We start from the raw sequence: 26,689 nt of genomic DNA, 5'->3' as shown, positions 1-26,689 counted from the left end.
CAGGAAGAGTATTATGTCATGTTCTGTGTAGACCCCAGGAAGAGTATTATGAGTATTAAGAGTATTACACACATACACCATACACACATACACCATACACACATACACCATACACACACACTCACACACACTCCATACACACAAACTCCATACACACACACTCACACATACTCCATACACACATACTCCATACACACAAACTCCATACACACACTCTCCATACACACATACTCCATAAATACATACTCCACACACACACACATACACACACACACACACACACACACACACACACACACACACACACACACACACACACACACACACACACACACACACACACACACACACACACACACACACACACACACACACACACACACACTCCATGCACACATACTCCATACACAATTATTCCTATATAGTGTTCTACAGTTATTCCCATATAGTTGTTCTACAGTTATTCCTATATAGTTGCTCTACAGTTATTCCTATATAGTTGTTCTACAGTTATTCCTATATAGTTGTTCTACAGTTATTCCTATATAGTTGTTCTACAGTTGTTCTACAGTTATTCCTATATAGTTGTTCTATAGTTATTCCTATATAGTTGTTCTACAGTTATTCCTATATAGTTGTTCTACAGTTATTCCTATATAGTTGTTCTACAGTTATTCCTATATAGTTGTTCTACAGTTATTCCTATATAGTTGTTCTACAGTTATTCCTATATAGTTGTTCTACAGTTATTCCTATATAGTTGTTCTACAGTTATTCCTATATAGTTGTTCTACAGTTATTCCTATATAGTTGTTCTACAGTTATTCCTATATAGTTGTTCTACAGTTATTCCTATATAGTTGTTCTACAGTTATTCCTATATAGTTGTTCTACAGTTATTCCTATATAGTTGTTCTACAGTTGTTCTACAGTTATTCCTATATAGTTGTTCTACAGTTATTCCTATATAGTTGTTCTACAGTTATTCCTATATAGTTGTTCTATAGTTATTCCTATATAGTTGTTCTACAGTTATTCCTATATAGTTGTTCTATAGTTATTCCTATATAGTTGTTCTACAGTTATTCCTATATAGTTGTTCTACAGTTATTCCTATATAGTTGTTCTACAGTTATTCCTATATAGTTGTTCTATAGTTATTCCTATATAGTTGTTCTACAGTTATTCCTATATAGTTGTTCTACAGTTATTCCTATATAGTTGTTCTACAGTTATTCATACTCTGTCACTTATACACTCTTTGTCTGTTTGTCTTTGTCTTGTTTCTTTCTGTCTCTCACCTGAGAGACACACATACAGGGCAGTTCAGTGGAAGAATGCAGGGATAGAGAGAGGTGTGGGGAGGAGGGGGTTAAAGGTATAGTTGGAGGAATTTAGTAGAGCCTGGGGGAGTCAGAGGGGGGAGTCAGGGGGTAGCTGTAAAAACAGGGCCTGATTCATTTAGCAAATGGAGCATCACAGTCTCTCTTTGAGACTCTACTCCTGTCCAGACACACACAGAGACACAGAGACACAGGGACACAGGGACACAGAGACACAGGGACACAGAGACACAGGGACACAGACACAGGGACACAGACACAGGGACACAGAGACACAGGGACACAGGGACACAGGGACACAACTCAGCATGACAGGTCCTGTGCGTCCCATCTCTCTTGGAATCAGGGTTGGGTGGAGGTGGGTGGGGGGTGGGAGGGCGGCACCTGTCAAGGCCAACCCCTGTAGCTCCCCTCTCCTTTTTAAAAATTCCCCCAGAAAGCCAGAAACACACACACTGCCTGCACCGGAAATAGATCAGATATGAAAAAACATCATGCATTCTCAGTCACCCACAGTAAAGGTGTATAGTCAGCATCTAAAGTGAATCACTATTGTGTTTATATCAGTAGATGCCTTAACTCTGGTCTTAACTAAGCTGTGTTCATCTACATTGAAGTGTAAACAACCATATCTGGTTGTCTAGTCAGTCCACTGTATATGAGTGGCTTGGTTACTTCTGTTTTGACAAAAAGTTGAACGGTCCAAGAATAACAACTAGCTGTGCACCTCTGAAAATAATGGAGCGCCGCCATCTTTGTGAAACAGAATAAATCAAGAGAGACTGGTTGACATTTAATTAGGTGAGGGAGTTGTATTTTTGTTTCATTTCACCACTGGATTCCCTGCCTCTAGCATACACTACAGCTCTGATCATTGTTGTTGAATGTTCCCTCTTTCCACTTCTCTATTTTTCTCTCTATTAAACTGTTTTCTTTCTCTCTCCCTCAACACTTAAATATCCTGTAGTCTACTCCCCCACTCTGACATCAGCATTCTAAAGCCTAGCAGCGCAATTTCCTCCCAATCCAAACTGGTTGTTCTTTCCCTGAAACTCTAGAGGCAGGCACCGCTCACCTCTGACCCCTGGTCCAGCCCCTGCGGCCCCCTCTGAGGGGGGTGAGGGGTTACAGGTCAGCCCAGTGTCTGTGCTGTGCAGACTGTGTGTCTGCAGGACAGAGTGGGAGCACATGGCCCTCCAGTAATCCCTCTCCAGTTTCCCACAGTAACCAACCACTAACCAGGCAGGCCCTCAGTCTCTGTCCCACAGTCAGCCCCCTGCTCAGCTCTGACACACACACACATGCTCTATTCATAGAAGTAGAATGAATCAAACAATCTAGAATGATACAGCCCAATATGGCCGCTGGACTGGTCCATTTGCACTGTTATAGAATATTGCCTTGAATTGGAATGCCCATTTTAGTAGTTCCCATCTTCCCATTTCATAGTTATTGTGTTGTCATCCTGCTCCAGATTGATGGACTACAGACTGGAACACTTACACAGGCTGGCTTGGTTGAGGAAGCAAATGTGTGTATATTCCGCAATTGTGTTTATGGGAGAGCTTCTGTGGTGCTCTGACAGGGTTGGCTCCATGGTGGGACATGTTTATGTGTATCTGTGTGTGTTAGTGTCTCTCCTGACCTCTTTCTTGTCCTCCCTGTATTTCAGAGTTGCGTGACTTTGAACAAGACGACCAGCAGGACATTGAGGTGGATGAGGGGAACACGGCTGTGATCGTATGTCACCTCCCTGAGAGCCAGCCCAAGGCACAGGTCCGCTACAGTGTCAAACAGGAGTGGCTCGAGACCTCCAAGGGTATGGATCGATCATTCTGTTACAGGCCTATTCTCTCTCCCTGTCTAGTTTGCATTCTATCCCCCTCTCACTTCCTCCCTCTTTCTCTCTCCTTGTACTCTACTGTAATTAATACTTTTTCTCTCTCTTTGGCATTCTCTCTCTCTTTCGCTCCCCCTCTCTTTATCTCTCTCTCTTTCACTATATCTTTCCCTGGATTACTGGAATGCTGTATCTATCCGAGCTATCTGGCCCATCATTAAACTGCAGGCAATTATCTGGGTAATGTTGAAACATGGGAATACTCTTGTTTATTTTGCAACCATTTATTTCTTGAGTTATTTGAGAGAAAAAGGCCCTCTCTGTGGCTGATATGTAGATGGCTGGGAGCCTTAGGAGAGGATGTGTGGCTTACAGAGAGAGAGGGAAATGATAACCACGTTGAGGAGAGTTCACTGGCTGTCTCTCTGTGAGACTCAAGGACACCACCATGTGGCTGGTGCTGACAGTGCACTCTGTTGTTGAAAGTGCTGTAGGCCTAAATCAAATCAAATCACATTTTATTGGTCGCATACACATGTTTAGCAGATGTTATTGCGGGTGTAGCAAAATGCTTGTGTTCCTAGCTCCAACAGTGCAGTAATATCTAACAATACACAACAATACACACATCAAAAAGTAAAATAATGGAATTAGGAAATATAGAAATATTAGTATGAGCAATGTTGGAGTCCGGAGTATAAATAAATATACAGTACCCGTCAAAGGTTTGGACACCTACTCATTCAAGGATTTGATTTATTTTCATTATTTCAAACATTGTATAATAATAGCGAAGACATCAAAACGGAAATAACACACATGGAATCATGTCGTAACCAAAAAAGTGTTAAACAAATACAAATATATTTTATATTTGAGATTCTTCAAAGTAGCCACCCTTTGCCTTGATTACAGCTTTGTACATTCTTGGCATTCTCTCAACCAGCTTCATGAGATAGTCACCTGGAATGCATTTCAATGAACAGGTGTGCCTTGTTAAAAGGTCATCTATGAAATGTCTTTCCTTCTTAATGCGTTTGAGCCAATCAGTTGTCTTTTGACAAGGTATGGGTGGTATACAGAAGATGGCCCTATTTGTTAAAAGACCAAGTCCATGTTATGGCGAGAACAGCTCAAATAAGCAAAGAGAAAAGACAGTCCATCATTACTTTAAAACATGAAGGTCAGTCAATACAGAAAATTTTATGAACTTTGAAAGTTTCTTCAAAAACCATCAAGTGCTATGATGAAACTGTCTCTCATGAGGACCGCCACAGGAAAGGAAGACCCAGAGTTACCCCTGCTGCAGAGGATAAGTTCATTAGAGTTACCAACCTCAGAAATTGCAGCCCAAATAAATTCTTTACAGAGTTCAAGCAACAGACACATCTCAACATCAACTGTTCAGAGGACACTGCATGAATCAGGCCTTCATGGTCGAATTGCTGCAAAGAAACCACTACTAAAGGACACCAATAAGAAGAAGTCCAAATTTGAGATTTTTGGTTCCAACTGCCATGTCTTTGTGAGATGCAGAGTAGGTGAATGGATGATCTCCACATGTGTGGCTTCAAGACTGTTGGAAAAGCCAAGACTGTGCAAAGCTGTCATCAAGGCAAAGGGTGGCGGCTATTTGAAGAATCTCAAATCTCAAATATATTTTTATTTGTTAAACACTTTTTTGGTTACTACATATTTCCATATGTGTTATTATATAGTTTTGATGTCTTCACTATTATTCTACAATGTAGAAAATAGTAAAAATAAAGAAAAACCCTTGAATGAGTAGGTGTTCTAAAACTTTTGACCGGTAGTGTATATATATATTTACAAAAGTATGTGGAAACCCCTTCAACTTAGTGGATTTGGCTATTTCAACCATACTTGTTGGCTGACAGGTGTATAAAGTCAAACACACAGCCATGCGATTTCCATAGACCATCATTGGCAGCAGAATGGCCTGTACTGAAGAGCTTAGTGACATTCAATGTGGCACCGTCATAGGATACCACCTTTCCAACAAGTCAAATTTCGGCCTTGCTAGAGCTGCCCCAGTCAACTATAAGTGATGGTATTGTGACAGCTCAGCTCAGCCGTGAAGTGGTAGGCCACACAAGCTTACAAAACAGGACCGCCACGTGCTGAAGCACCAAGCGCACAAAAATCGTCTGTCCTCGGTTGCAAAACTCACTACCGAGTTCCAAACTGCCTCTGGAAGCACGTAGGCACAAGAACTGTTTGTCGGTAGCTTCATGAAATGGGTTTCCTTGGTCGAGCAGCCGCACACAAGCCTAAGATCACCATGTGCAATGCCAAGTGTTGGCTGGAGTGGTGTAAAGCTTGCAGCCATTGGATTCTGGAGCAGTGGAAACGCGTTCTCTGGAGTGATGATTCACGCTTCACCATCTGGCAGTCAGACGGACGAATCTGGGTTAGGCAGATGACATGAGAACGCTACCTGACCCAATGCCTAGTGCCTAGTGTAAAGTTTGGTGGAGGAGGAATAATGGTATGGGGTTACTTTTCATGGTTCGGGCTAGGCCCCTTAATTCCAGTGAAGGGAAATGTTAACGCTACAGCATACAATTACATTCTTAATGATTCTGTGCTTCCAACTTTGTGCCCCCGTGCACAAAGTGAGGCCCATAAAGAAATGGTTTGTCGAGATCAGTGTGGAAGAACTTGACTGGCCTGCACAGAGCCCTAACCTCAACCCCATCGAAAACCTTTGGGATGAATTGGAACGCTGACTGCAAGCCAGGCCTAATCGCACAACATCAGTGCCTGACCTCACTAATGCTCTTGTGGCTGAATTGAAGCAAGACCCTGCAGCAATGTTCCAACATCTAGTGGAAAGACTTCCCAGAAGAGTGGAGGCTGTTATATCAGCAAATGGGGGGACCAAATCCATATTAATGCCCATGATTCTGGAATGAGATGTTCGACAAGCAGGTGTCCACATACTTTTGGTCATGTAGTGTATATATGTTATGGGATGAATAGACATTGTGGACAGTAAGTGGATATAATATGTAGTATACCTGAAGATTATGTAGGATAGCATAGTGTATGTACAGTAGTTAAATAGGATGGCCTTGACTAGAACACAGTATATACATATGAAATGGGTAAAACAGTATGTAAACATTACTAAAGTGACCAGTGATTCCATGTCAATGTACACAGGGCAGCAGCATCTAAGGTGCAGGGTTGAGTAACTGGGTGGTACCCGGCTAGTGACTGTGACTAAGTTCAGGGCAGGGTACTGGGTGGAGGCCGGATAGTAATGGCTATTTAACAGTCTGATGGCCCTGATAAGCTGTTTTTCAGTCTCTCGGTCCCGGCTTTAATGGTTAAGCCCGCTCAGGATACTCAAGTCACTATAATTCTGGAGTCAGTTTTATTCTAAATAAGAATATGTTTCTAAACACTTCTACATTCATATGTATGCTACCATGGTTATCGGTAATGAATCGTGAATAATGATGAGTGAGAAAGTTACAGACGCACAAATATCATACCCCCAAGACATGCTAACCTCTCACTATTACAATAACAGGGGAGGTTAGCATTTTTGGGAGGGGTATGACAACTCTTCATTATTCACAATTCATTCAGGATGATCCATAATCATGGCAGCATCCACATTAACGTAGACGTGTTTACCTATTCTATTCTTATTTACAACAAAAGTGACTCCAATATAACCCAATACATTATTTACCATTCATTTCTATTGGGCACAAAATCATCTGAAACACAACCAAAACAAACAGAAAATGCATCCAACAAATGTTTAGTCACAAGCTTGATGCAGTCATTACACGCTATGCATATGGGACCAAATACTAAACTTTACTTTCGAAAGTACTAAACTTTTGAATTTGTCCCAATACTTTTGGCCGCCTAAAATGGGGGGAATATGTAGAAAAGTGCTGGATTTTCTAAACCGTTCACCTGATATGGATGAAAATACCCCCATATTAAAACTGACAGTCTGCACTTTAAACCTCATAGTGATTGTATCATTCCAAATGCAAACTGCTGGAGTACAGAGCCAAAACAACAGTGGGTCACTGTCCCAATACTTTTGGAGCTCACTTTAGAGGGCTTGCCCTGTCTATGCCCGAGGATTACAGCGACAGAATTGTCTCTCGGACCAGTTGTAATTGTGTTGGCCTATCACTATCCAGTACCTACCCAGTGTAGCCTCAATGTTTAAAAAACTCCCTCTGTCTGTCTGTGAACAGGGAACTACCTGATCATGCCATCAGGGAACCTGCAGATAGCCAACGCCACTCTGGACGACGAGGGGCCTTACAAGTGTGCTGCTTACAACCCTGTCACACAGGAAGTCAAGACCTCCACCTCCACTGACCGCCTGCGCATACGCCGTGAGTCACCATGACCAAACACGACCAAACTCTCATTATGAGCATGATAAAGTGATGTGATTTGTAACATTGAAATACCTCTTAATAAGATTAGAACAAGGCCAGTTAGACTTCATTGATAAACAACCCCTCCCTCCCTCCCTCCCTCTAGGTTCAACATCAGAGGCAGCCCATATCATCTACCCCCCAGTGTCTCGCTCCATCATGGTCACTAAGGGACAGCGTCTGGTTCTGGAATGTGTGGCCAGCGGCATCCCGACCCCGCAGGTCACATGGGCCAAGGACGGCCAGGACCTGCGTTTCCATAACAACACGCGCTTTCTGCTCAGCAACCTGCTGATTGACTCGGCGGGCGAGGGCGACTCAGGGACGTATGCGTGTCACGCTGACAACGGCATCGGATCGGAGAGCGCCGCTACAGTGATGTATGACGTGCTGGTGTTCGGTGAGTTGGGCCGAAACTAAGATGAGGTGCTATGGAGGTTTGTAGGTTCCTGTTCCTCTGAAGGCCCTGTGTGATGACACATATTACAAGTTGTGAAAGGATCTGAACCAGAGTTACTGTAACAGTGAGGTGGGGTTAACTTGGCTTATGGAGTCCTTCCATTTGACGGGGTTTTCGTGAGGAGAGACTTGATGATTAGACTGACTCCCGTTTGGCGAAGCGAGAGAATAGTGGGTGCTGTGTGTTTGTGTGTGTGTGAGCTTGGCAGAGTGTTGTTGGGAAACATAAAAGGGCAGGGTTGTGTTATTTAGAATGTGTGTGGAGGCAGAGCTCTCATAGCAGGACTGGGTCAGTGTTTTTACACTGGTTCTGTGTGAGTTTGGGTTGTGTGCTCGTCTCGTAGCAGCTGGCACTAATTAAAGTGTGAGGGCTGCTGAAGGGATAATGAATTCTGCCTCTTCATGACCAGCCAACCATCAACTGACTGGCTTGGAAAGTCTCTGCACGGCACTCACTCACTCACTCACACACTCACACAGACACACACACACACACACACACACACACACACACACACACACACACACACACACACACACACACACACACACACACACACACACACACACACAAATATACATGAACACACACGCCGGCACGCACAACCATACAGACATACTTAAGACTTAATCAAGCTCACTCCCACACAACCATACAGACATACTTAAGACTTAATCAAGCTCACTCCCACACAACCATACAGACATACTTAAGACTTAATCAAGCTCACTCCCACACAACCATACAGACATACTTAAGACTTAATCAAGCTCACTCCCACACAACCATACAGACAGACTTAATTAAGACTTAATCAAGCTCACTCCCACACAACCATACAGTCACTCACAATCAGCCATTATTCAAGCATATATGCTAGACATGACCTTACATTATACTCCCAATACACAAACTAACCATCTCTCTCTGTCTCTGTAGAGCCTCCCCAGGTGATCGTAGAGCTCCAGCAACAGGAAGTGATGTGGGGGGAGAACGCACGCTTCAGCTGCCAGGCCAAGGGTAAACCCACCCCCTCTGTCGTATGGCTCCACAACGCCAGCCCCCTGGCCACGTCGCCACGCCACCGCCTGTCTGCCCGCGTGCTGCGTGTCATCAACGTGGGCCCACAGGATGATGGTCTGTACCAGTGCATGGCTGAGAACGGCGTGGGCAGCTCGCAGGCCGCTGCCAGACTGGTCACCTTGCCAACCAGTAACCCGTCACGGTCAGGGAAGCTGACGTCCAGCCTGTGTCCCCTGAGCCCAGACAAGGTGCTGCGGGAGCAGGTCCCAGTGAAGCCCGGGGCCACGGGTAGCGTGCTGACCCTGGACTGCTCTGAGCTGACTGGGCAGATCTCTGTGGCAGAGGCCCCTGTCATCCTCAGCCAGCCCAGGACTGTCAAGGCCGACTTCTATGATCTGACCTGGAAACCTCGCCACGATGGCGGCTCTGCTGTGGTGGAGTACATCGTCAAGTACAGAAAGGTACATGCTGGTTAACTCAGAAACCCACATGTACTAATACACACACTGTTATGCTTATTCAGTGTAGATTTATATTTGTCTACAACTACATGTTAAGTTCCGCTTTTATTGCCACATCCATAAGTACAGTGAAATGCTTAACTCGCATGCTCTACCCAACAGTGCAGTAATCAATATTTAAATAGTACAACTAATAAAATAAAAAATGCTAAATGAAATAGATATTATATAATGTTGTCTACAACGACATATGTCTTTACATGTCCTCACAAACTAACTAATGCCTCCTCTCTTCTCTCTATCAGATTGAGGACCCTCCAGGTGAGTGGACCAGCAGCTGTATATCTGGGTCTCTCCACAAGCTGACCCTGGCCAAGCTGCAGCCAGCCAGTCTGTACGAGGTGGAGATGTCTGCTAAGAACTGTGCTGGCCTGGGACAACCGGCCATGATGACCTTCAGGACAGGCAAAGGTACATTTATTTACCTATTGATTCATTTATTCATCCAAATGATTATCATAAATGTCCCCATGTTGACGCATTCCCCGGTATTTGTGTATTTTTGCTAATACTCTTGTTTCCGTGCCAACAGGTCGTAGGGGTCCAGGGGGACAGAACGAGCCTCCTAAAACTCCTGCAGTACCATCACCTCGCCTCTCTCGTAAGTCCCCGTCCCCCTCTCCTACTGTCCAGCATGGTTGGAACATAGATGGACCACAGTTCTAACTCTTAGCCCTTTCAGCTGTTTCTAACATCCTGACAGTTGTTATTAACCCCCTCACTCTTCTACTCTGTACTAACATGTGATCTGTCTTGATCTCTCTCTCACTTTTAACACTAAAGGATGAGCTCACAGTAAGTCTTTGTACATTGTTTACGTTACCTGCTTGTGTCTGTGAGTGTTTTGGCTTTAGTGTTATTGAGAGTGAGTCTGTCCTTGTGTCTGAGTGTTTTGGCTCTAGTGTTATTGAGAGTGAGTCTGTCCTTGTGTCTGAGTGTTTTAGCTTCAGTGTGTTATTGAGAGTAAGTCTGTCCTTGTGTCAGTGTGGTTATGTGTGCATTAATATGGACCAATAATAGATTTGATGTCCGTTTAACTTCTATCACTTTTCCACAGCTCCCGAGGCCCCTGATAAGCCCACCATCTCCACGGCGACAGAGACGTCTGCGTACGTAACGTGGATCCCGCGCGGTAACCGTGGTTTCCCCATCCAGTCATTCCGGGTGGAGTTTAAGAAGCTGAAAGGGAAGGGAGGGGGGGAATGGGAGGTGGCTGTCACTAATATCCCCCCCCAACGACTGTCTGTGGAGATCACTGGCCTGGAGAAAGGTGAGCTTCATCACCATCATCATCGTTATCCCTCATGACAAATGGCCTCATCATCCTCATCATTAGCATGACTGATTATCATCAACATTACTGTTTTAGTAATCATCATAATCATACCTATTTGAATAATGACTAAGTAATCAACACGGTTACCATCTGGTCTCCATTAGTGTGGTCAGAGAAAGACAGAGGTTTGTTTGGTTATTTTAACCTGTGTGTGCTTTCTGTTTCCCTGTAGGCATGTCTTATAAGTTCCGTGTGTTGGCAGTGAATGTCATTGGCGCCAGCCCCCCCAGTGTCCCTTCTAAGGCCTACACGGTGCTGGGTGGCGGCAGGCCCAACGAACGCCCTGTAGACGGACCATACATCACTTATAATGAAGCCATCAACGAGACTACCATCATCCTCAAATGGACAGTGAGTGGAACAGGCTGTGTGTCCTTTATGTTTGTGTTGTCATCTTATACCAATGGCTGAAAACTCAAATTACTGTAATTTTGTTAATATTCAATCTTTCATATTTTTTCTCACCACAGTACACTGCCGTCAACAACACCCCCGTCTACGGTTTCTACATCTTCTACCGGCCGACAGACAGTGACAACGACAGTGACTATAAGAAGGACGTGGTGGAGGGTGACCGCTACTGGCACTCCATCAGTGACCTGCAGCCTGAGACGGCCTACGACATCAAGATGCAGAGCTTCAACGAGGGGGGAGAGAGCGAGTTTGGCAACGTGGTTATCTTAGAAACTAAAGGTAAGCAGATCTCTGTCTCTACCTGTATAGCCATCTCATTCACACGTGTACTGTCACAGAGAAATGCTAAAAAAGCAACATTGTTTCTAGAATGAATTTGATAACCTGACTGTAATAAATGTTACATCAACTAAATGAACCCCTCCCTCCCCCAGCTCGTCTGAACCAGCGGCCCTCCCCGTCGGAGACGTCGTCCCAGAGACCAGAGCACTCCGGGGGGCCTGTGCCCCGCCCCAGCGACCTCCCCTACCTCATAGTGGGCGTGGTCCTGGGGGCCCTCGTGTTCATCATCGTAGCCTTCATCCCCTTCTGCCTGTGGAGAGCCTGGGCCAAAGAGAGTGAGTAGTGACGAGGATGATGATGAGGAGGGTGGTGATAGTAGTTGTTGGATCAAGTTCGATTTAGTCACAAAAACAACTGTAGTTGTTTGAACTCAAAGAGTATCTCAGATATTCCCCCTCCTGAGGCCTCCTGAGTGGCGCAGCGGTCTAAGGCACTGCATCGTAGTGCTTGAGGAGTCACTACAGCCCCGGGTTCGATCCCAAGCTGTGTCACAGCCGGCCATGACCGGGAGACCCATGAGGCGGCGCACATTTGGCCCAGCGTCGTCGCGGTTGTGGGAGGGTTTGGCTAGCGGGGATGTCCTTGTCCCATCGGGCTCTAGCGACTCCTTGTAAAGAGCTGGGCACCTGCAAGGTGACTTCGGTCACCAGTTGGACAGTTAAGCAAGCAGTGTGTCAAGAAGAAGCAGGGCGACTTGGTCAGATGGCTCTTGACCGTTGCCTCTCCCGAGTACGTAGGGGAGTTGCAGCAATGGGACAAGACTGTAACTACCAATTGGGGAGAAAAAGGGGTAAACGTACAAAAAAGTATAGTTCCTCTCCCCTTTATGACACTTTATTGAGGAAAAATATACTGACTATAATCTGTTTGTCAGATGTATTGAAGCCATCTTAAGATGAATGCACTCTGGAGAAGAGCATCTACTAAATGACTAAAATGTTACTGACCAATCACGCCATTTTGAATGGACTATTCCCTTGATATATCAGCCCTGGAATCCTTCCATGTCTAACAACGGTGCTTGTGTTTTCTCCCCTCCAGAGGAAATGTCAGACCTGTGTTTCCCAGCTGTGGCGTCGCCCGTCTCCTCCTGCCAGTACACCATGGTGCCCCTGCAGGGCCTGGCACTGGTCGGGCATTGCCCCCTGGACCCCCACTTGCCCCCACCGCACGCCATCTACCCACCCATCGGACTGTACACCTCCAACGGGAAACACCATCGGCCCACACACTGCCTGCCAGGACTACATCAGGTCAGACTGAGTTCCATCCCCATTGGGAACCTAAGCTCACCAAGTTTGTGTCTTGTGCTTCTCACCGATAAATCCCTGTTGGGAGCATATCAGTTTTGAGCACATTGTTTTTCATGAATAACAGAAGTCTAACTGATGTCTCTTGTTCCTGTTGCAGGAGGATGTGCAGTATGATATGGAGTGTGGCACGCTACTAGCACAGACCATGTCAAACGGACACGTCCCAGTCTACCACTACTCTAACAGGTATGTACAGGACTGTTCTCACATCCTCAATTTCAGTCAGTCGGTCCGTCTCTGTGCGTGTATGTACACGTGTGTGTGTATAGAAGCATTCTCACCCAAACATGTCCCTCCTCTCAGTGAGCCTGAGCATCATGGGGACGGAGAAGATCACTGCTTTCTGCCCGAAGACTCCACCCTCCAGCTACTCAACACCTCAGAACAGCCAATCAGCAGTCAGGACCTGACGGGGAACTCCCGTTTTTACACTGGGGACATCATAAAGGAGAATGCCATCAATCAAGGTACAAGTCCGTTCTCACAAAACTTTAACATTATGCAACTTATGCATTTACCTCACGCTTAAGGAGCTATGAATGTGTGTTATGCCCACTGCAGATTTCAAATGACCATTTTATATAAACATGTATTTTACTCCCCTCTGTCTGTGTAGACCCACCCTGCTCTCCCTCTCCTCTATCACTGGAGGAGGAGAACTCCAAGGCGACAACCTCAGCAGCTACAACGCCAGAATCCCAAGATGCACTTCCACTCCAGGAAGTGAACATCCTCCAGAGTGAAACACCGCTGGTAGAACAATCTGCCTGACACCGTCAGATTAAATGGACACTTGAAAAACACTATCAGAAAAACAGAAAACAAAAAGTATTTATTTTTGTATCACAGATATTTATATATTTATGCTTTTGTACATACAAAAACGTTGTTTTATGCTGTGTACAAGGATATGTTCATACTGAAAGACACTTATCTGTGGGTCCTGTCGCTACAACCAGGACAAAGGGAGTTTCTGTTATCACGCTGTAATCCTACTGTGTTATAAAGACAGATCTCTGTTCGTATATATTAATGTCTGCATTTCGTGAATGTGATCCCAATCCTGGTACTGATTTAAGTCACAAATGAAATCTTCAATAGAATGTGGATGAGATACTACAGGATGGAGAGAAGTGTCATTCCACCGTCTCTCTGACCAGGCATCAGCAGCACATCTACCAGTCTCCTCAGTCATTCCCTGTAGAATTCACATTTTCCACAACTCAGACATCTGGTTATTTTACTATCCTCAGCTGGAAATAAAAGACCAACGGACAGGGTTGTGCTGCTCAGTAGAGGCGACTGGAGAGCAAGCATTTGGACGAGGTACTACCTGAATATGCTCAATGATAATGCACATTGGACATAACCCTCATGTATGTTGTGATGCAGTGTTGTGCATATACTCCCACTTCAAACCTGTTCTGTGTTGTCATAGGGGTGCGATTCTCAACGTCTTCCGTTTCGTATAGAAATAACTGAGAAATATTATGCATTTTTCATCATTAACAAAGTATTAACGGACGTATGCAACTTCAAAGCATTCTGCCTTTTGTTATTTTTACAGAACAGAGAGATTTATATATTGTATAGTTATTTATTTTTGGGAGCATGATTTTTTTCCCCTTATCGCTGAATGGGAAAGATTCTGGAAGTTTAATCTGCTCCATTTTATTCTAGACAGAAATGACAGTCTGTTTATGCTGGCCACTACTCCAAACGACTGTGCCTTGTGAGGGAATCTGACTGGCGTGCCAGTATTATTCTTCCCTCACAACTAGGTGCATCAGTATTAGCCTTCCCCACGAGGCATCTGAGATCAAAATGAAGGAGTTCCTGAATCTATAACCCATCTTTATGTGTGTAGACATCGTGGTTACACAGGCAGAAGCACTATTGCATGTAAATAAAGCTTATAATGACATTTCCTTGGTTGTTTTTGCATTTCATTTTAACCCTGTTAAATGGTTTGCACAAAATTGAAATTAGGTGTAATCAAAGACTCTTCTTTCAAAGACTTTCAGATTCATCCCTCACTTGATTTGTCCTTCACCCAACTGAAGGCCCCTATAGTACTGTGACTATTTAGGGAGGGAAACTGATGACAACTGGACATTTACAGACATGGTTCTAATCAATAAAAAAAATGTAATCAACTTTATTTATTTACAGATACACACATATCAAACTAACAATTATCATAAACTTATTTACAAAACATCTCATATATTCTGTACTGTACACCCTGATTTTAAGTTAGTCAATTTAAGTTTGAGAATGGATCCTCATTAGAAGTTAGTCAATGAAATTACAAAACTCTTCATATAATTTTACTAGCAGATAAGTCAGACCTATTTGCAAACCATATGGTTTACGAGCTTCATTTCCCCCATCCTAGAGCCATAGGAGTGCCTGATCAGTGAAATTCTATGACTTCAGTAACTAGGGCAACCACTGCCATGTTAGGGTATCGATAGAACTGCCAGGAAGTTAAAGTATAACACTAACCATAAATAATATGATAAAAACCATTCAGCTGACCAACAGAAAAGATCAGCCCTTCCACCCACTTTAATCCAAACAGAACAGTTGAAATCCTGTCAATTCAATTGGCCATGGCATGACATTACTCCACGTAATACAACTCAGTAAATGTTTAGTCTGAAATGGAATCAGAACATTCCTGACTGCCACGTTGGCACGACAACACCTTAAGTCCCCTCACCTACACGGCAGAGCTCCCATCATGCCCCAGGATATGGCTGATGTTGTGGGCGAGGCGGTTGGGCTGCTTGCCTGAGTCTGCAGAGGAATTGTTGGAGAGCGACAGCAAAGGGGACATTGGCATGGCAGAACCATCAGGCTGCATCGCCGTGGCGATCTCAGGGAACAGCGAAGTGAGACTGAAGTTGGACAGGTGTGGGGTGATGCCAGACGAGTTGCTGATGGGCATAGGGGGCATGTCTGAGAGTAGGGGGAAGGTTGCCTGGGCGAACCCTACGGAGCGCGGGGGAGACAGGATGGAGCCGAAGCGGTTGTTGAGGGGGGCAGAACTGCTCTTGTCGGTGCCGGGGCTGGTGAACATCTGGTTGGAGAAGTACTGGATGGGGATGTCGCTGGCCAGGCTGGGGTGGGCGGCAGGGGGGTAGGAGGGGTAGAAGGAGGGTAAGGTGTTCTGCGGCTCTACGGGGAGCAGGGCCGAGGGGCGGGAGGAGTTGGTCTGGCTAACAGGGGGGATGAAAGTAGGGTTGGCGTTGATAGGAGGGAGGTTCATTCCTCCATCCGGCATGAAGGAGAAGCCAAAGTTCTGGGCCAGGTGTTGGTCAGGCACCAGGTTGTTGTCCCCGGAGACCTGGGCACTGTCTGCCATAAAGCGAACGATACTGCTGCGCCGCGCCTCACTCCCCGACTGTGGTCGACCCAGCAGGTGGACGTCAGGCTCAAAGGGGTTCCCAGGTCTCAGGCTGCCTGACCGTGGTCGCTCTCCAGGCCTCAGCTTCCCGCTCTGGGCCTCCTGGGTGATTTGGCGGGAGCGCTGGCTGACTGCGGTGGGCGGTCTGGAGGAGGCTGTGGTGCGGCCTGGCTCAGAGCTGTTGTGGGGGGTAAGGGGGTGGGGGAGGCCTGTCCGTACCCCTGGGTGGGTGCCCATGTTCCCACTACCATGAGGAATGTGGCCCTTGTTGCACTCCCCAAGCCTCATAGCTGGGGCCTTCTGAGTGGGAGGAACACTGGGGCTGGATGCTTTAGCCTGCATGTCCCCTACAGAGCTGCCAGACACACAGCCGTACTCCATACTGACCGGAGGACAGCACTGGACTGCCCTCTGGTGGTCGGTCTGCTCCAGGAGACTCTGCATAAAACTCTGATGACACCCCTCCTGGTCCCGGGTAAGACCTGGAGCACCAATCTGCATCCCAGGATGGGGTCCACTGTACCCCCCACGGGTTCGCCCATCCCCTGGAGGCCCCTGGTTCATCCTGAAACCCCCCTGCTGGCCTCTCTGAGAAGAGGGACCTGATTTAGGTGTCATGTCCTCAAAGCCCCCCAGCTGATGCCCCCCTTCAGCACCGGCCATTGTTTTAAACGGAGGACACTCAGAGACCCTCTGGACGTCTGCAGAACCTGGGTGGTCTGGGGGCAGCCGGCTCTGAGGGTTGTGTGTGACATTGCCCTTCACTCTGGGTGTGTCCAGGTATCCCCGTAGGTCTGGCTGTTCCTGTGTAGTACCGCGGGTGGCCTGCAGATGAAGCACCATGCGCTGCTGCTCATCACTAGACGAGCCCTTCCCAATGAGGGCCTCTGCAGAGTAGCTGGAGACGCGGTGGTGATCCTGGCGCGGGGGAGCACAGCCCAGGTCGGAGGGCTGGGAGGCAGGGTTGCTGGGCTGGGAGGTCAGGTGCTGCTCCAGGTTTCTAGAGCTCATCAGCCTCTGCAGGGTGCTGTGGTCCTGATCAGACTGAAGGGAGGGGAAAGAGGAGAGAAGAAAATAATGGATAAAAACATACAGAAAACAGACTTTATTGTAAATCATCCTAATGGAGGGCGGGCACATGTTTTTAATGTATACTCAGAGCCACAAAACAAGATAATAAAATCATCATCATTATGTATTCAACACAGCCTCAGTAGTTCCTGTACCTTGAGGTGTTCCTGGGCCAGGTGGCTGCTGTGGTGACCTCGGGGTCCCGCTGGTCCTGGCTGGGCCTCACAGCTCTTCTCCTGGTGCTGCGACCCAAAGTGCTGGATCTGTTGCTGCTGGAGGTGCTGGTGTCTGGAGTGGGAGCTCTGCTGCTGGTGCTGCTGTTGTTGCAGATGTTGCTGCTGTGACAGGGCTTGTGGTTGGTGCTGTTGTTGTGTTTGCTGTTGGTGCTGTTGTTGTGACTGTTGCTGGTGCTGCTGCGACTGTTGCTGGTGCTGCTGGTGTGTTTGAGGTTGTTGTTGATGTGATTGTTGTGACTGTTGATGCTGGTGCTGCTGAACTCCTCCCTTCTCCTGGTGGTGTTGTTTCTGACCCCCTCCAACCAGCCCCCGCTTCTTCTGGACCTGCTGAAGCGCCCTCTGGTGGAGGCTGTGGAGGTGTGCAGGGTCAGGCTGGGTCAGGTGATGCTGGAGCTGGTACAGGTGGTGCCCCTGGTGGTCCTGTTGTTGTTGTTGTTGTTGTTGTTGCTGCTGCTGCTGCTTCAGGTAGGGGTTGCCCCCAAGGTGTTGGCCTGGCTGGGGTGCACCATGCTGGGGGTGGCCATGGGGCAGGTGGAGCACACCTGGTTGGTTGTGTTCCTGTGTGGGCAGCTGGGGGGTGCAGTGGCTCTCGGTGGGTCGGAGCATTGTACTCATGAAGGTGTTGCCCGAGAACAGGGTACCCACTCCGTCTGGGTTGATCCTGGTCATGATGGATGAGGTGGTAGGGGGTAGCTGGGGTACCATCATCTGGCTGTGGTCCAGGGGTTTGACCTCCATGCGGCCCACGTTAGAGGCCGACGAGCAGGTCTTCTGTCGCTTGTTACTGCTGGACAGTATCACATCATCCTGGGCTGGCCTCTTGGAAAAGTCCTTGATGTATCGCGGCTCACCCACCCTCATCAGGGGGGCGTACTCGTTCAGCTGGACTGAACCTGAGAAGGGAAGAAGGACAGAGGTAGAGGTTTGGGAAACATGGGCTGAGTTCCCCGCAGGGGATGGGACTGAGCCCTGCTGCCCAGCCAGACTGAGGGAGCCTGGGTAGGCCTGCTGTTGGCTGGAGCTGGGCCGGATCAGATTGTTGACGCTGAGGGTGCCGGAAGTACCAGACTGGGCCTGGCTCTGGGGGTGAGAGTGGGACTGGGAGAAGGAGATGTTCTGTGGATGTCTGACTGCGGATGTCTGATCTCCAGCCTGGACCCTAACAGACACCTGTTTAGCCACTGGAGTCTCCATCTGTTTGGTGAGCTTTGTCTGTTGTCCAGCACTCCTCTCTTTATTGTTGGAGGCTTGCTGGGACTTGGAGTTGGGTTCCCATGCAGGTGTTGGGGTGTTTGTTGAGGTGGAGTTGTCCACGGTGCAGCCCCCCACCCTCCTCCCAGGACTGTCCTGCTCCAACATAGCCAGGATATCAGTCTGCTCGCTGGCAAAAGTAAACGGTCCAAAATGACCAGGCGAGGAACTGACACTGTGGCCTGTGGGAAGCATAGACGCCACAGAGAAGCCCCTTCCACCACCTGCGCCACCAGACATGAGCGAGTCAGTCTGTCTGTTAGGAGCTGGAGGCTGATCCAAGGGTTCGTGGTCTAGCACGTACACCTGCTGTGGGAGAGTGTAGTCCATTCTAGAGGGAGCAGCATCACTCCTCACGCTCGCTTTCTCCATCGCTGCGCTGGGGTGGCCTTCTGCCCGAGGTTCCTTCTCCCTGCCTGACACTGCTGTCACTTTCAGCTCAGCAGGATGGGATGGTGTGGAAGTGGGCATGGTCATTTGCTGGGTCGAGGGTCTGTTATAGGGGACCCATTTCCTGTATTCTGATGGCATGGTCATGGGGACTGTTACAGAGGGTGAGGCAAAAGACAGGGTGCCAGAACAGGGGGTTGGAGAGGAGGGGCCCGAAGGAGAAGCCACGGGCTGGGACTGGGTCTGGGTTGTAGGCTGAGACTCCTGGCTGTTGGCTGGCTTGGTCTGACCCTGTGATGACAAAGTGAGCTGAGCAGACTGGAGAGACGCCACTGGTCTATTTCCTATTGAGTTTACAGTGCTAACTGAGGGTTGACATGCTGCTGAAGACATCACACCCGTAGACCTAGATCTAGTCTCTGTGGAAGAGGCACCGATAGATCTGCTCTGTCTAGAACTGCCATTAGTGATAGCTGATCTAGTTTGCACAGTGCTGATAGTAGTACTGACCGGCTGTCTGTTCTGTGTGACTGTAGGTCTGAGGTGAGTGGACCTGTCACTAACGGTGACCGCAGGTTGTTTACTCTGAGAAGAAACAGTAGAAGTGACTGTAGGTCTGAGGTGATTGGACCTGTCACTAACGGCGACCGCAGGTTGTTTACTCTGAGAAGAAACAGTAGAAGTGACTGTAGGTCTGAGGTGAGTGGACCGGTCACTAACGGCGACCGCAGGTTGTTTACTCTGAGAAGAAACAGTAGAAGTGACTGTAGGTCTGAGGTGAGTGGACCGGTCACTAACGGCGACCGCAGGTTGTTTACTCTGAGAAGAAACTGTAGAAGTGACTGTAGGTCTGAGGTGAGTGGACCGGTCACTAACGGCGACCGCAGGTTGTTTACTCTGAGAAGAAACAGTAGAAGTGTCTGTAAGTCTGAGGTGAGTGGACCTGTCACTAACGGCGACCGCAGGTTGTTTACTCTGAGAAGAAACAGTAGAAGTGACTGTAGGTCTGAGGTGAGTGGACCTGTCACTAACGGCGACCGCAGGTTGTTTACTCTGAGAAGAAACAGTAGAAGTGTCTGTAGGTCTGAGGTGAGTGGACCTGTCACTAACGGCGACCGCAGGTTGTTTACTCTGAGAAGAAACAGTAGAAGTGTCTGTAAGTCTGAGGTGAGTGGACCTGTCACTAACGGCGACCGCAGGTTGTTTACTCTGAGAAGAAACAGTAGAAGTGACTGTAGGCTTATCTGCTGCAGAAGTGACAGTAGCTAGACTCACAACACTAGTGATAATGAGTTCACTCTGTGTGGAGCTAAAAATACTACTACTACTAACTGCTGCTGTACACGGAGTGACACTTGTCACAGAGGTTTTACTCTGTGTGGTGCATTCACTGGAGACAGTTGGTCCACTATATGAACTAGTAGTCACACTATTACCTTCAGGAGAGGACAGTGTAGAGTTGATACTAAGCTCAACAGGTCTGGTCTGTGTTGAAGCCTCACTACTACTAACTGTGGGTGTGTTAGCTGTAGTGCTGACAGGGAGTGGCTTTGGCTGAACTGTCACAGCAACAGAGGATGGGATTCCCTGAGGCACAGGGACCTCTTGTTCCAGACGGTCCCCTGTTAAAGCCACTGGCTTCGCTGAGATAATGACAGGCCGTCCCTGTTTGGGCTCCTTCTTACTCACTAACTTGGTCCTCTTGGTGATGGCCCTCTTAGGTCTGGGCACTGAGGCTGTTTCAGGCTGACTCCACAAGGCCTTCCCTGTACCCATCGCCAGCCCTGGTCTGTGTGGAGTCACACTGGGGATCTGGATCTGCCTGACGGGGGAACTGTGTGGAGCTGCTAAAATGGGGACAGAAGATGGCTTCTGCTGTGGCACTATAGAGTAGGATGGTGAGGCTAGGGTTCGCTGGACATTACTCTGGGTGGAGATGCACGACGGCATGTCCTGTGAGATGCTCTGGTTGAGACTGCTGAGGGCTCCCAGGGTGTGCATGTTGGTGGTGGGCTCCTTAGTGGTGCTGGGCTCCTCAGCGGTGCTGGGCTGGATCAGCTGGAGACTGCTCTGGCCACCCTTACAGCCTGACTTTTCAGAGGTCTTCATGGGCTGCAAGGCAAACACCTGCCCGTTCACAGTGATGGTCTGAGGGTTCGGGGGAACCGGGGGGGCTTGGGGTGTCTGGGTTTGAGGGACGGGACGTGGTAGAATGTGAACCAACTGTTTACCCCCAACGATCTGTTGCCCAGTGGTGGAAGTTGTGGAGCTGGTAGCGACAATCTGATTGGGTGCTGCTGCAGGCACCATGACAACCTGAGGTTTCTGAGGAGGTGCAGGTGGAGGCTGATTGGAGGCCTGGATGATGACGATGTGCTGACAAGGCGTCTGATTGGTTAAGTCGTCACTGACAACCGACTGGGCTGAGCAGGGATTGGCCTGCTGTAGGATGACAACACTCGGGTTGTTAGTGTTCTGGGGAGTCGTTACCCCAGCATTTGCTGTCCCAGTAGGGTTCATTTGCAATACCTGCATGGTCTGGAGGAGGGGCCTAACAGCTGCCTGGGGGTGGGCTTGAGCCTGGACCTGAGGAAGCATAGCTGGTTGGGGTTGAGTCATGAGGACAGTCTGTGGATGGGAGGGGACTGTTGCCTGTTGTTGTACAGCAGGTTGAGGTCGTGATATCATAGTTGAGTGGGCTACCACAGCAGGCCGGGGCATGATGGCTGACTGAGGGAGGACAGTACAGTGTGGCTGGGAAGCCATGACTGGCTGGGGCTGGTGCTGGGCCAGGATAGCTGGCCGTAGCTGGGGTGTCCTCTGGATGGAAGGCTGGGCTTGGATATGGGCAGTGATGGGTGCCTGGGGCTGTATGGTTACCTGTGGCCTCATTTGAATATGAATGGGTTGAACTGATAGTTTAGTGCCCACAATTTGTTGGATACTCTGCTGCCCAGAGGTGCTAGTCTCTGGGGTGGGGAGTGCCTGGCAGACAGGTTGCACTGTGTTCCCAGCCAGCTGTAAGGTAGTCCAGGTGGTCTGTGTGCTCCCTGCTGCACTGGCCCCGAGGACGGTTGGGCTGCTGTTGATAGTCGTATAGCTCATAGTCCTGGTGGCAGCGTTCTGGGTGGTTATGACCTGGGGAAGGGCTGTAAAGCTGGGGACAGGATGGAGCGAGAGTGGGGTGGTCAAACTGGCTGCAACGGGGAGACTAGGGGCTGGGGTGGCAGGCTGGGGCAAGGCTGCAGTGACCGTGGGGAGTGGGCAGATACCCTGGAGGGTGATGTAGGACACAGAGGGGGGTAGTTTGGGGGCTAAAGGTACCTCTTCTACACACTGTTCCACCAGCTTCATGCCAGGTGTAGACACTATAGGGGCTAGGGTTGCCTTAGGGAGGAGCGGAGGGGCAGAGGAAGGGACACTGACGTGCTGAAGAGCCACGTTCACCCTAACCCCTGCTGTGATGTCACAAGACGACTGAACAATCCCAGCCATGACTGGTTGCTTCCCCAGATCGGAAGCTGGACTAGGTTCCTTCCCTGCTGGGCATATCACATTCCCATTGGAGTAGACAATAATTCCTTTGGGTAGCTGGTGAGTGGGCGTTACTTTGGCGACCTTTGCACAGCGCAGCTTTCCCTTCCAGTGGACGGTGGGGTCGTCCAGGAAGTTGATGTCGTGGGCTTTGAGCAACTCAATGTAGTGGCCGCTCTCCCTCCGCAGCTCGTCCAGCTGACGCCGCAGCCGCCGGATCTCCTCAACTGCAGGGATTGGAGACAACAAGGATGAGTGGTCGTCAACACAGATTCTCAAACACCTGTATGTTATATGTATGCAAAAACAGCTTCGGATAAAAGCATCTGCTAAATGGCATATATTATCAGTACCTCACACAGGTAGATTCAAACACTGTATGTAGACAGACTGGCACAACTAGACGTGTACGCTCAAACACTGTATGTAGACAGACTGGCACAACTAGATGTGTACGCTCAAACACTGTATGTAGACAGACTGGCACAACTAGACGTGTACGCTCAAACACTATGTAGACAGACTGGCACAACTAGACGTGTACGCTCAAACACTGTATGTAGACAGACTGGCACAACTAGACGTGTACGCTCAAACACTGTATGTAGACAGACTGGCACAACTAGACGTGTACGCTCAAACACTGTAAAATGCAAGCAAACAAATTGGAAAATGAACTGTCACACCCTACTTATTGTGAAGCACACACCTTGTACTCGTTCTCCCCCTTCGAGAAGCATGGCGTCATTTTGTTTCTGCAGCTCACTTATGTAAAGGTAGGCCTGGTCAAGGATCATGTTCTTACTCTAAAGACGAAGGGGATGTCAGCATGGGATTTACATGGAGACTGACACAAGACAAACGCATACAGCAGGATATCAACAGGAGCTACAGCCTCAGACCAAAGGATAAATATCACACCTTGAGAAAAGAACCGAGCCTGTAAGTTCTATGGTTCGGTGCAAAAACACACAAAGGAGTGTGTGTGTGGCTGTGTTTAACACAGACAGGTCAATTATGATCCGTTTTGCACTAATTGGTCTTTTGACCAATCACATAAGATCTTTTCAGGTCAGATCTTTTATTTTTTAACCTTTATTTAACTAGGGAAGTCAGTTAAGAATTTGTTCTTATTTACAATGACGGCCTACCCCGTCCAAACCTTTCCCTAACCCTAATGATGCTGGGCTAATTGTGCGCTGCCCTACGGGACTCCTGATCACGGCCGGTTGTGATACAACTCAGGATCGAACCGGGGTCTGTAGTGACGCCTCTAGCACTGCCTTAGACCGCTGCAAAGCTCAGGATTTTTAATAGCTGATCTGATTGGGCAATAGACCAATTAATGAAAATATCAGAATTGGGCTGCCTGTCTAAACGCAGCCTGTGTTACCTGCTTCAGTGCCTGGGAACATGGTAGAAGGTCCCCAATACGGTTAATTCCAGCATTGATCTTCTCTTTTCGCTGTCTCTCAACTTAAGGACAACCAAACAAAACAAACAAAAACTTAGTGAGTCACTCCCAGGAAATGCTGGGAAATGACAGGAAAGGCCAAACTACAACAACAATATTTCACCTGCATTGTGAGATTCCTTGTTTTTCTTCTTTCTGAAAGAGAAAATGGATAAAGAGGCTAGACAATGTTGGGTGCCTGAAAACTTAAATGCAGGAGATTTTATTTGCCCTTACCGTGGTTTATGGCCAGGAGTCTGGTTCTCTGTCATCTCTGGCATCCTGGCCTACTCTACTGCCTGTATAACAGGCACTGGTCACCCCGCTTGCAGGCCTACCATCAAATCCCTTCCCTGGCCGATCTGCAACCCAAACATAAGAGACCAAGGAGTGAGGAGGGATGATGACTAGACAAAACACTTGATTATAAATATGTAACAGATGCACACTCATGAATAAGACACGGCTGTTCAGCAACAACAGTCCTCTCAAATGCAAGTAGCCCCATGATGTTAACAACTAATTTGTAAGGTCAGACATGAGCCACACAACCGTTTTGTTATTAAGCATTTATATGGTTGAAATTCTGTGATAATCACCATCTACTAGTTAGCTGTGTTTATTCTGAATAACACTGTGCTGCATCTATTTATCACAACAAGATGGGACGATATGCGGAAAGCAGACCCTTGCCAATAACCAGGTCGTTGGAATTAAAGATACTGTGGCCTTACATGTAAACAATGAGCTTAGTCCAACGCTGAGCGAGTCGGCTATCCCAGTTAGCTACCTGAAAATAATGAATTAATATTATCTGACATGCTGCCTTGAATGAAATATATTGCGGGCAATAGCGGTTATTCTTGGCGAACAAACGTGATGTTGGCAAAGTGAGTTGACCCATAAACATCCCCATTTTGAACCTAACTTACTTGTTAGGTAGTTAACGTTAGCTCATTAGCTAACTAGCACTGCTATCCTGATGTTAAAGTAGGTTCGCATAAAATAAGCCCTCTTTTGAAGTATTAATTTGAACGACAGAAATAAAACACAACAATCATACTCACATGCACAGTACATGGGATAACAATATCGTGGAAATATAAACACCCACCCCCCAGCTTGCTAGCTAGCAGTGTTAGCTAGCTAGGCTTCACATCAAGCTTACTTAGTGAACAAAATAATGCAATCAAAAGGCCGCCTGGAAAAATTGGCAAATCACCCTTGTGATTGGCAAATCACTTCTGAATTAGGAAAATTATTAAATTAATTAGCTAGCAACTTACCTGTACCTTCCCCATTTTGGAATTTAGTTCCTGTCAAAACTTTGGTTTTCCCAGAGAGGAGGAAGAGGCCCAACTCGGCGGAAAATCTGTCTCCCTCCAGCAGGTGGCATATTTTTTTATTTTTAGAATGGAGGCCAGTGTCGAATTTGCTAAACAAAACAGTGAATGTCTTATTTGCCACGCGAGGTTTATTTGATATAATATAATGCTTATGTTGTTACGATTGTACTGATATAAGTAGGACACGTGACACCCCGGCAACTTTGAGTTGTCTCGAGATGGCTATTCATGAGGCTAGTAGCATCTCTCGACGTCAACAACCCTCACCGAATATTCCAAAATAATTACAAGTGGGACGGCTGGTCGTTATGCTGCGTTAGAAGAGGGACGCAAAAACTGCCATACCAGTCGGCATTTCGGGACAAGAAAGCGTTTTTTATTTATTAAAAAAGAAGAATGCGGGTGACCGCAAAGGTAAGCCAGCACGATGGTATGCGTTGCTATGGTAATTTCAGTAAACAAATCACTGCTAAACAACATCCGGTAGAAAATTATGATATGGCTCACGGCAAGATGAGATATTTGAACTCTGGCTGCAAGTCCGGTCTACGGTGACGGCATTTACCATCGTGCTCTCATTGAAAGACGATCCAAGCGCAGCATTAGTTACTTTTTCATGTTTTGACCCAGTCTTTTCATTCTAATCCTTCGACGTTGCTATGCTAAACAAATAATTGGCACGTTAGCATGCAGCGAATCAATGATGAGACAAGAACTTCAATAAATAATGATTTAACAAATATCCAATACGTCATGGTATGTTGCGGGAGTGGTTGTCTCACAACGCCCTCATATCAACCAATCAGCATCCAGGATCCAATCAACTCTCACAACCTAACACAAAAATCAAGTAGTAAGGAGAAAGAGGCGTAGATAAACTGAAACGAATTGGAATCAAGAGATTCGGTCTATGATCCAATCAAAATATGTACTGGGTCATACTCCTGGAATGTAATTTGAAAGAT

The 26,689-nt window shown here is 47.4% G+C and overlaps 2 protein-coding genes across 9 annotated transcripts in view; one reads left to right on the top strand and one right to left on the bottom strand.

The window, feature by feature from the left end:
• LOC110489675 (brother of CDO) overlaps positions 1-14,955 on the top strand; it is a 48,527-nt gene extending 33,572 nt beyond the window's left edge. The window contains exons 4-17 of the mRNA XM_021562436.3: positions 3,016-3,162; positions 7,434-7,577; positions 7,729-8,022; positions 9,022-9,566; positions 9,872-10,037; positions 10,159-10,227; positions 10,684-10,896; positions 11,135-11,313; positions 11,433-11,655; positions 11,811-11,993; positions 12,760-12,971; positions 13,129-13,217; positions 13,335-13,498; positions 13,648-14,955. Coding sequence (XP_021418111.3) covers positions 3,016-3,162; positions 7,434-7,577; positions 7,729-8,022; positions 9,022-9,566; positions 9,872-10,037; positions 10,159-10,227; positions 10,684-10,896; positions 11,135-11,313; positions 11,433-11,655; positions 11,811-11,993; positions 12,760-12,971; positions 13,129-13,217; positions 13,335-13,498; positions 13,648-13,802 — 2,783 coding nt within the window. The 3' untranslated portion in view covers positions 13,803-14,955. The remainder of the gene's footprint in view (positions 1-3,015; positions 3,163-7,433; positions 7,578-7,728; positions 8,023-9,021; positions 9,567-9,871; positions 10,038-10,158; positions 10,228-10,683; positions 10,897-11,134; positions 11,314-11,432; positions 11,656-11,810; positions 11,994-12,759; positions 12,972-13,128; positions 13,218-13,334; positions 13,499-13,647) is intronic.
• Positions 14,956-15,049: 94 nt separating this feature from the next.
• On the bottom strand, positions 15,050-26,502 carry LOC110489674 (basic helix-loop-helix domain-containing protein USF3). Of its 8 annotated transcripts, none has more exons than XM_021562429.3 (8): positions 25,665-26,449; positions 25,113-25,168; positions 24,616-24,740; positions 24,503-24,534; positions 24,319-24,401; positions 23,635-23,731; positions 17,670-23,152; positions 15,050-17,487 (listed from the first exon to the last, which is right to left on the bottom strand). In XM_021562429.3, the coding sequence occupies exons 3-8, from the start codon at positions 24,657-24,659 to the stop codon at positions 15,757-15,759; spliced, it is 7,470 nt and encodes a 2,489-aa protein (XP_021418104.3). In that variant the 5' UTR covers positions 24,660-24,740; positions 25,113-25,168; positions 25,665-26,449; the 3' UTR covers positions 15,050-15,756. The 8 variants fall into 8 exon arrangements, with proteins under 8 accessions (XP_021418104.3, XP_021418106.3, XP_021418103.3 ...); XM_021562431.3 differs by lacking the exon at positions 25,665-26,449 and adding an exon at positions 25,446-25,513; XM_021562428.3 differs by lacking the exon at positions 25,113-25,168 and having other exon boundaries at positions 25,665-26,502.
• Between the last annotated feature and the right edge of the window lie 187 nt (positions 26,503-26,689).

This window comes from Oncorhynchus mykiss, chromosome 15 (assembly GCF_057628025.1).
Source record: "Oncorhynchus mykiss isolate SJ-2025 chromosome 15, ASM5762802v1, whole genome shotgun sequence".
Classification (NCBI taxonomy): domain Eukaryota; kingdom Metazoa; phylum Chordata; class Actinopteri; order Salmoniformes; family Salmonidae; genus Oncorhynchus; species Oncorhynchus mykiss.
This window is presented reverse-complemented; position numbering and strand designations above follow the sequence as displayed.